This window comes from Oncorhynchus masou, chromosome 15 (assembly GCF_036934945.1).
Source record: "Oncorhynchus masou masou isolate Uvic2021 chromosome 15, UVic_Omas_1.1, whole genome shotgun sequence".
Lineage (NCBI taxonomy): Eukaryota > Metazoa > Chordata > Actinopteri > Salmoniformes > Salmonidae > Oncorhynchus > Oncorhynchus masou.
The window spans coordinates 66,609,801-66,620,210 of record NC_088226.1 but is presented as its reverse complement, the minus strand read 5'-3'; the positions used below and the strand labels follow the sequence as shown (position 1 = coordinate 66,620,210).

Here is a 10,410-nt window from a genome sequence, read left to right as displayed (position 1 = left end):
GAAAAACTCCCTACAAAGGCCAAAACCTAGGAAGAAACCTAGAGAGGAACCAGGTTATTTGGGGTGGCCAGTCCTCTTCTGGCTGTGCGGGGTGGAGATAACAGAACATGGCCAAGATGTTTAAATGTTCATAAATGACCAGCATGGTCCAATAATAAGGCAGAACAATTGAAACTGGAGCAGCAGCACGGCCAGGTGGACTGGGGACAGCAAGGAGTCATCATGTCAGGTAGTCCTGAGGCATGGTCCGAGAGCTCAGGTCCTCCGAAAGAGAGAATTAGAGAGAGCACACTTAAATTCACACAGGACACCGAATAGGACAGGAGAAGTACTCCAGATATAACAAACTGACCCTAGCCCCCTAACACAAACTACTGCAGCATAAATACTAGAGGCTGAGACAGGAGGGGTCAGGAGACACTGTGGCCCCAGCCGAGGACACCCCCAGACAGGAAGGATATAACCCCACCCACTTTGCCAAAGCACAGCCCCCACACCACTAGAGGGATATCTTCAACCACCAACTCCAGTCCCATAGGACGGCGCACATCATCCAGGTTAGGGTTTGGCTGGTGTAGGCTGTCAAATGACTTGCCGAGTTGAATAAAGGTCCAATAAAATGTTGAAATTACTTAAGTCATTTCACCTTTTAATCAGAACCAAATGTAGATGTTGGGTATAGTCATCTTTTCAACAACTTTTCCCTAGGTGGGAAAACCCAGGGTCAGGTAATTATGGCTGGCTCAATTCCATTTTGACTTCCAGAAAATCAGTTGTCAAATTTAGGAAGGGTGTTTTGTCTTGCATTGTCTTGTCTCTGCCCTGCCCCACCATTCACTTCAATAGGAATTGTCAGTGGTCAAAGCGGATTTTCACACCTCTGCTCTGGGATCAATGAAATTACACAGCAACATCTACAAAGTGTAAACTATTCACTTTCATTGAGAAGCAAGGCAGTGTTTCACTAGATGAAAATAAACCGTGACACTTTACTCTAGTACAAAGACAGAGCACATTGGTGTCTGGAAGTAGCCTTTTACAATCAAGGCCAGGTTCCTGGAAACAAGCCTATACCAGGTCCAAAACAACCTTTCAGTAGCTCTGTTGAGCATTTCAGTCTAGGAGTTAGCCTAGGCTGCGTCCAGGAAACAGGCCCGTTAGAAGTGCAACACTACATTTATTGAATGGGTCCTGGGTGATTTAATTTACCCTTTAGTTAGGCAAATCAGTTAGATCCTTATTTACAATGACAGCCTACCCCGGCCAAACCCTAACCTGGAAGACACTGGGACAATTGTGTGCCGCCCGCCCTGTGACTCACAATCACGGCCGGTTGTGATACAGCCTGGAATCGAAACCAGGGTTTTTAGTGACTCCTCTAGCAGAGACGCAATGCCTTAGACCGCTGCACCAATCAGGAAGAATTTAGTTTAGAAATACCAGACTTTTTCCCCTTTAGACCCCCCCCCCCCCAAGGAATTCAGAAATGAGCCGCATCTCATAAATTCAAACAAAACATATTGGTTTTGTGGGCCTTTTTATTTCACAATCCTTTCAAATGTACAAAAACAAAGACATGGTACAAAATAAAAGGAATTCACCATAACTCCCCTCCTCCAGAAATAATAAACTTAATAGATGACTGGAAATTGTTATTGTACCAAAGTGCATCAGAGGTACAGACAGACCAGGGGAAATAAACTCAATTGCATTGAGGTAACAAAACAAAAAAAATATTCAGGCGGGCCCTGGACACCGTCACTTTCCACAGTGTTCGCAGAGGCAGGACCCTCAACTGGGCTCAGAGCATTCTGTAATTCACTAAAGATTGGAATATAATTTAGTTGTCAGTGTTTTCCCCTCCTTGGAATGTTGGCTCCAGTTGAGCTTCTATAGCTCGATCTTCTTCTTCTTCTTGGACGTCTCCTCTTCCTGAGCCACCAGGGGGTTGGTGGCCTCCTCCTTCAGGTAGGAGATGAAGTCACTGACCTCGCGACCTCCCTGAAAGAAAGAAAAACATCGACAAGCCAGGTTAGCTGCAGCATCAATGTGACACAATAAGTCCTACATGTGAGTGAGAGTATCCTTGGAATCTTCCATGAGCGATGTTTATTAACAGTGAGAATCGCAGAATGGTGAACTTAACTAAACGACTGAGAGTTTGACTGTGATATTAGATTGCTTCTTGTGTAAATATTTTCTGTCTGGATTTTAATGATTAGCATTTATATCAAAGATTTATTTTTTTACAACTAAACCAAGCTAGATCGAAGCAGTTGTTTCAAATGGGAACAAATGAGTTGTAGTGGGCAGAACAAGTAGCAGCTAGCGAGAACCTATGGGTATTCTAGTCTACATTTGCATATTTCCGTTAGGGAACGCCTACTCTGAAGAGCGTGTGCAATACCTCAATTTGCCTTTTCACTCCTAAACAAAAAAAAATATTTAAAAAAATGTTATTAACAAAGAGTGAAGTCAAAAAAATAAAAAATAATATAGAAAATAAACTTGGTCCACTCTGTTCATAGCAGAGTCTAGTTTTGGGAACAGAAAAACAGTATTGAGATCAAAGGTTGTTTCACCGATGAGAAAATTAGCAGAATGTCAACCAAAAGCCATCTCCTTCCATTTTCTCCCACTGGTAACCAATGAGCTTCCTCTCATCACCATATTTGGTAGTGAGTGGAAATGCCAAGCGGATGCTTCACATTTATACATCCGGTGAAATATCTGTGTCATTGTTCTATCTGGGGTTGTGTGTATACTTGGTACAAACCTCGTATTTCTTCGGGCTCATTTTCTGTCCAGCTGGAGAGAAGAAGATGGTGGGGAATCTGAAACATGGAATTTAAAAGCATGATTATTAAGGAGCAACAGCCATGACATGTACACCGCCTGCATGTCAAACACTTGCTAAACAGTGATGACTGTTGGAAATGTATCACTCACCCTCTGACTTCGTATTGGGATGGCACGTCATTGGCTGTGGCATCCATCTTTGCGATGACAATGTTGGGATCACTGGACAGCTGCGAGGTAGAAAGGGGGGGGGGGGTTAGTATCACATGCCATTGAAGAATGGCCATAATCACAATTTCAGATCAGTAGCCCTTACCTTCTCTCCCAGCTCTTTCCACTTGGGCTCCAGGCTCTTGCAGTGACCACACCAGGGGGCGTAGAACTCAATCAGCACATCCTTGTCCTCCTCGTTCACAACGGCGTCAAAGTTCTCAGCTACCACAGTCTGGAAGACAACAAAGGATGGAAAGGGTTGGCCTTGGTGAGAATGGTTTACACAGACAAACTTTGAAAAGCCATGCCTCGTCGCAGAGTAAAACAGGGACAGACAGTGCAACACAAACAGATCCGGCCCCAAACACACTGCTCCAATTGGAAACCATCGAGTTGCTGCTTTGATTACACATTTTGTCCGATTTGAGCGTGCCCAACCGCTTGCAATGTCAGTCTCAAGCGCTGACTCACCTTGACTGGGCCGTCGTTGTTCTCAGGGATTGGCTCAGACTTGAGGTAACGCTTTAGCTTGCCGTCAAAGTAGTCCTGCAGAAAACGCTCCAGGGCCTTGCCGTCACGTCTGTGTAAAAACGCAAGGCATTGTACTGAACCAGTAGAGAAATAAAACCCAGACACAGGAAGTTTCTACCTGTAGGAGGGCACCATGACCCATTAGAGCTGCAATATTTCAGTGGAAGGTGTACATTTAACTTGCTGGTAGTAAGACAATACGTGTATAAATCTTTGTCTGCTTTTAAACTGCGATTCTGGCTGATATCCTTTGTTGCAGAGAGTTTCAAATGTCAAACTTGGCAAAGCCCCAAAACCTTTAACGTTTTTCAAGGGAGGCTTGAAAATCTTCCTTTTCTATGGCAGATTAGATTGAGTGAGCACACACACACTCACAAACATTAAGTGAATTCCCTAGTTAAATAACAGGTAGCACTTGTATGCTCAATAAACTCTTAACCAGTAAATTCTCCACCAATGTCCATCACCCTATCCTAAGGGATACCATGTCCGAAGTGCCATTTGGAGTTGTGTTGTGATAAGCGACACTTACGAGAACTCCTCGGTCATGACGTATTTGTCTCCCTTGGCGGTGCGGATACCGACCACGGGAAGCTCCCCGGAGCTGGCGTCCAGGCCCATCTCAGCAATGTCTTGGCTAAAGCTGTTCTTGCTGGCCACGGCAAAGTTCAGCTTGTTCCCCTGGTCCAGGAAACCCTTAGCCACCTTCATTACCCTATAGACAGTGAGAGAGGACGTTGGGTTCATTGCGTATAACTACGCCTTGGAACATTTATCATGCATCCCAAATAGGCCACTGAAATGCAAATCTGTTGCAAATCTCCATTCAACATGCTTGAATATCCGTGTCCAGGAAACCAGCCTTCAGAGTACACAACATGAGGTACAAGTTGAGTCTTAAGGACTGACAGCTGGAGAGATTACATGTTAACAAAACATAGCACACGAGACAAAATGAAGGTTCCCTCCTGGGAAGAAGTGTTATTTATTAGGGACCCTACCGGTTCCTCCAGTAGTTGGAGCCTTTGGGGTTCTTCTCGTAGTCCACATCGTAGTAGGCCACCAGCAGGTCCTTGCCCTTCATTTGGTCCTTGTTGTCATCAGTCATGTGGGGGCACATTCCAAAGCTGACGGAGAAAGAGAAACATGCAGTGTAAGAGGTACAACTTGTTTCATAAAATGTCAGCATGCAAGATGCAGTAGACTAGAGGTACAACTTCTCATGAAAACAAACACAATCCTGTCATTCTAGACCGTGGGATTGAACAAAAGTGTTTTTTAAAGGCTGCTCTTGACAGAGAAACTGGTCTTACTGGTCCATGCGTCTCCCAAGAATTCATTCAAGAAGAATCCCTTAAACTGCCTACAAAAAAAGGGTCACCACTGCCAGCAACACAAAAGGGAGAAAATATTGTGGTAAAACTCACATGTTGTCCTGGATGAACGGCTTGATCTTGGCGTTGGTAAACGTGTCCTCGCTGAACTTCACACTGCTCTCTTCAAATTTGTTGTTGAGGCGTGATGGACGGAACAGAATGATTCCCCTGCAATAAAGCAGAACACGAGATGATACTGCCATCAGATAACACAGCAAACAAGAAAACGCAAACACAGTGAGCATTATTAAACAGGGACGCAAACTGGTGGGCATCATTAAACAGAGACGCAAACTGGTGGGCATCATTAAACAGAGACGCAAACTGGTGGGCATCATTAAACAGAGACGCAAACTGGTGGGCATCATTAAACAGAGACGCAAACTGGTGGGCATCATTAAAACAGAGACGCAAACTGGTGGGCATCATTAAAACAGAGACGCAAACTGGTGGGCATCATTAAAACAGAGACGCAAACTGGTGGGCATCATTAAAACAGAGACGCAAACTGGTGGGCATCATTAAAACAGAGACGCAAACTGGTGGGCATCATTAAAACAGAGACGCAAACTGGTGGGCATCATTAAAACAGAGACGCAAACTGGTGGGCATCATTAAAACAGAGACGCAAACTGGTGGGCATCATTAAACAGAGACGCAAACTGGTGGGCATCATTAAACAGAGACGCAAACTGGTGGGCATCATTAAACAGAGACGCAAACTGGTGGGCATCATTAAACAGAGACGCAAACTGGTGGGCATCATTAAACAGAGACGCAAACTGGTGGGCATCATTAAACAGAGACGCAAACTGGTGGGCATCATTAAACAGAGACGCAAACTGGTGGGCATCATTAAACAGAGACGCAAACTGGTGGGCATCAATAAACAGAGACGCAAACTGGTGGGCATTATTAAACAGAGACGCATTATTAAACAGAGACGCAAACTGGTGGGCATTATTAAACAGAGACGCATTATTAAAACAGAGACGCAAACTGGTGGGCATCATTAAACAGAGACGCAAACTGGTGGTTGTCCAAAAAGGTGACACTTCATGTTTCAGTGCAAAAATGCAGGTTTTAACTAATTAATCAACAAAGAATATGATCTACATGAACAGTCTGTGTGTAAAATAAAGTGGTTCTTGTGACCCTAACTCACATCTAAAACAAAATCCAATGTTATTTATTGACTAGACTACTGCAAATGACACTCAAGTCTTGAGAAAAACACACTAATATTGCAGTAAGCCATGACAGCCTTTATAATAGAACCCTTGTGATCACACATCTAAACATTACACTTGTGAAAAAAATCTTAAAAGTAGAAATATAATTGCTCTATTATAGTGGCCACTATAGTAGACATCTATCAAGTGCATAAGGCTACATGTGTGCAAAAATAAAGTTCACGGAGTAAAAAAATGAAATAACCACCCCCTCACTCACACAAAAGTAATATCTGTGTGCTACACTGCACATTACTACATTGTTCACTGTCTGCCTGTGGACATCTGTTCTACAATGTGCCAGCAGAGCATGATACCCTATGTTGGCATAATCCATTTCAGGCAGAGAACACACCTGGCATACCTCTTTTTATCCACTGTATTGATAGAGGGAAAGTGTGTGGTGTTCCTTTCACCTCTACAGTGGCATCCTGTTTAAGACAGGCTCCAGCTCCACTTGATCATTGAATCCACTTGTTTAACAAACTCCTAATGTTCACTTTCACTTAATTCTCTCATTCTGAAAATTAACCACATACTGTAGAGCGAAAACATTTGGTCACAGATAGTAGTTAGTTCGTTAGCTAGTTAACCATGTTAACATTTCACACAGATTGCCAGGTTCCAGTAAGCAACTAACGCATTATAACTTGAGGAATGGCAAGGAGTCGTATAACAGTTAATACTATAACGAATTGGTTAGGTTACTAACGTTAGCTAGCTAGCTGTCTGACTTTATTAGCCAGCTAATTTTCAAACAAGACTCAATTATTTGATCAGCTAAGTTAGCTAATGTTGCTCAACATTTCTCTGGCTAGCTTACGGAGGAGAATTCGATCCAGCTAATAAAATACTTGTTCCATCACACTTTCTCCCTCATCTCAAACTTTCCAAAAGCCATTTGTTTTTCCAGTTACAGCTCATGAAGTATTTCACCCCCGTCTGTGGTCAGGCTTCTCACCTACCTCTTCGTTATCGTTCAGGGGACGCGCTGCTGTAAATTAACTGGCAAACTGCATTTGCACCCTACTGCTGTATTTCCAGGGCACTCACTGATGCTGTAAGTAGCACATTGGTTGTGTCTCCTCTTCAGTCGCGTGCTGCATTCTGTTATGTGAACGATTGGCTGAGCCTTGGATACAGCCAGTATTGCTCCAAATGTGCATCACTCGTTCACTTACAGCCAGTAGTGATAAACCCCCCCCCCCCGTAAACATCTCATTGGATTTACGATTCACGTACGTCACCTATTTTGGATTCAAAACAGCGAATTTCACCAAAAGGTGACAAGTTTGCGTCCCTGATAAAAGTGACAGTTCACTTAAAATACAAGTTAACATGATTTTCCAATTACCTTAAGCCTACAGTGGAGAAAACCTGTTTGTATTTTGAGTGAACCATCCCTTTACAGGGATGAACAAGCCAATGATCAGAGAACACTCACTCTCCCGCTAAGCCATGTTTCTGGAGAAGCTCCTCTGAGTTGGTGTGTGCAAAGCGGAAGGACTCTCGGAGGGCACTGGCCGACTTCAGGAACTCTGCTTTGGCTGGGCTTCCACCGTCGGGAAAGAAACCTGGACAAGACAGACACAGGAAACACAGCACAGTCAAATATCAGACGACAAAGGCAAAAAGTAGACATTTTACTCAGTCATTGGTTGTTTATTCATGCAGAACTCAACGTTAAGGCAGAACCTACCCACAACACTTGCGTCACGGTCTCCGACATACTTTGTGAAATCTGCCTCGGTCTTGAGCTCCACAGAAGCTGGGCCGGCCTGCTTTTTCAGATGGCTGACAATTCCATCTGACAAGAGAAACAATTGAAATACAGGGTCAAAAACATGTAATTAGGTGGATAACAGGCAGTGACTCAGCCCATCAGGACAAGACGATATTGAATGTTAAGGCTAAATACCTGCATTTCTGGGTCCATCGTAGGCACCAGCGTCCTCTCCATCTCTGAAGATCTTCAGTGTTGGGTAACCGCTGACTCCGTATTTCTGGCAGACGTTGTTGTGGACCGTGCAGTCGACCTAAAGCAAGATGTCAGGTGACCATCACTTAGTGTGACCGAGAGCACAAACTGTGCAACTCGCTCAGTTTATAGAAACCTTATGGACATGGCTGTCTTTACATGAGTGTGGGGTATTACACACACACACATAACCTTTTAAGACCAAAAGGTCAAACATGTAAGGTGCATTAAGTGGCCGAAGTACCTTGGCCAATCCGACGATGCCTTTCAGACGTGTGGCTGCCACCTCATACTCCGGAGCTAGTTTTTTACAATGGCCACACCTACAGGACAAACAAGTGAGGCAAACTGATCATCTGTAAAACAATAAAATCTTGGCCTTTATGTTGCCTTCCCAGGCAGTGAACCGTTCAGGCCTTAGTGGTAGTTAAAAGCAGGGGGAATTTGATACCACGGTGACAGATCAAATTGACGTGTAAATGGACGTTGAAATAAATGCAGCAGCAATGGTTTGAGAGAAAAAAGGAAATCTACATATTGCTTGGAAAATACAAACCTGTATTAAGTTATCAAATCTGATCAACCATCTTGAAAAGGATAGATTGCTGATTATCTAAGGAAGCCCTGCTCAAGTTTGACAGCATTGTTGAACTATGTAAAAGTTGTGGGGACCAATCGGGAGTAGCCATCCAAGCTTCACTGGCCAATCATAAGGTTACAACTAAACTAATATTGTCACTGAGGTATAGAACCTAGCAGGGTCATAGCCAGAAGAGATCCAGCATTTGTCAAATTAACAGATTTGACAGGTTAGGAAAATGTATGCAGCGGGTTAGGAGAAATAGGTTAAGGTTAGGACTAGCTTTTTAATAAAATACACACAAAATTGACAAACGCTGGATCCTTCTAGCAATGACCACGTAGCAGGCGTAAAAAATAAACCCCTGAGAAGAAGCCACATTCAGTTTAGTTGCATCCTTGAAATCCGGATGCATCGGAATTTTGGCAACTCGGCATAATTATGTCTAGGCCCCGCCCATTTCAATAATTTATCTTTGTAAAGTCTGATTATAAACCTAACCCTACATGTTTTGTTTTCATCCATTTTTTTTAGATGGTCAATTTTTTAACTTTGTGGCTGCGTTAACTAGTGACAACCCAAAAGAGAGGTTTACAACAGTGGCAGGCCAAGCCCCCGACGTCGTTATTTTAACTTCATTGTAAGGTCATTTCCAATAGTAATAGCTAATAATTTGTGTTAAAGTCAGAGGTAGACAAGATAACTTAGTAAACTAATGATCAAAACAAACTACGAATTAGGCCATTTATTATTAAAACATGAAACGTTCTGGATAGCCAGGCTCAACTAGTTAGCCAACAAACCAGACACCTTAACTAGTTAGCGAACACATTTAATAACGCGTAGCAAAGTGCATTTAACAAATGGGAGCAGAAAATAGAGTCACAAGGCTGTGGCAAATTAGATAACAAGTTATGAAGTGCATGGCTATGAGCTAACCATTATCAGCTAGGTAACAGTACCTAGCTAGCTAGATGCAGTTGGGGGACACAATTTTGCTAACGTTAACACGTTTATATCAATTCTAAAAAGGCCCATTATCCTTTTGGACAAGCCAATGTTATTCCTCTTGCGTGAGTAACTGAACAGTATAAGATATACAGAAACGCACAGTTAGTATATCTTACCATGGCGCAAAGAATTCCACGAGAATCATCCCGTGGTCTCCAATTTTACTGTCAAAATCGTCATCCGTGAATTCAATCACATCACTCGCCAGAGTAACACGGGCGAGAACAACAAAGAAAAACAATTTCAACATTGTAAAACGCGCCAACGTCTTCTAAATCCTGCAATAATAAAATAAAAAAAAAGCGGCGCAATTTGAAATGTAAAGCTTGTTTTTAAATGGGGGCGAAAACCTAATGTACAAGGCTTTCTCGCTAGGCCCAATGTTGGTGGCACTGTTCGAAAGAGAGAACGGGTTAGTGGTGAGGATGTGTATTACCGGGGCTTCTCAAAGGAACCCAAGTGTGGCATCTTACCATTGGAGTTTAAACAGCGTCATACTGTCTTAATCAGCCAATAAGAGACATTTCCTTGTTCACGACCAATCTCTATTCATCTCCTTGGCTATATCGTGAATAATTGTATTGAAAAAAAAATCATACTGATATTGATCCTTTAGCTCAATTAATTAAAATACAGTAAAACAAACGTTATTTGTTTGAAAAACAACATACAATCACAGATATTAAAATA

General features: G+C 42.8%; 1 protein-coding gene across 1 annotated transcript; it reads right to left on the bottom strand.

Moving 5' to 3' along the window:
• Positions 1–1,520: 1,520 nt before the first annotated feature.
• Positions 1,521–10,148, bottom strand: LOC135556701 (protein disulfide-isomerase A3-like). Its single transcript, XM_064990091.1, has 13 exons — positions 9,837–10,148; positions 8,374–8,452; positions 8,070–8,187; positions 7,851–7,958; positions 7,596–7,725; positions 4,971–5,087; positions 4,545–4,670; positions 4,076–4,258; positions 3,484–3,592; positions 3,116–3,244; positions 2,950–3,029; positions 2,777–2,834; positions 1,521–2,001 (listed from the first exon to the last, which is right to left on the bottom strand). Exons 1-13 carry the CDS (start codon positions 9,968–9,970, stop codon positions 1,891–1,893), a joined length of 1,482 nt encoding a protein of 493 aa, XP_064846163.1. The 5' UTR covers positions 9,971–10,148; the 3' UTR covers positions 1,521–1,890.
• Positions 10,149–10,410: the final 262 nt, after the last annotated feature.

Coding starts and splice junctions, on each gene's coding strand:
- LOC135556701 (XM_064990091.1), bottom strand. CDS start 9,970: ATGTTGAAATTGTTTTTCTTTGTTGTTCTCGCCCGTGTTACTCTGGCG. Junction 4,259..4,544: donor TCCAACTACTGGAGGAACCG/GTAGGGTCCCTA, acceptor CACTGTCTATAG/GGTAATGAAGGTGGCTAAGG. Junction 2,835..2,949: donor TCCCAATACGAAGTCAGAGG/GTGAGTGATACA, acceptor TCCATGTTTCAG/ATTCCCCACCATCTTCTTCT.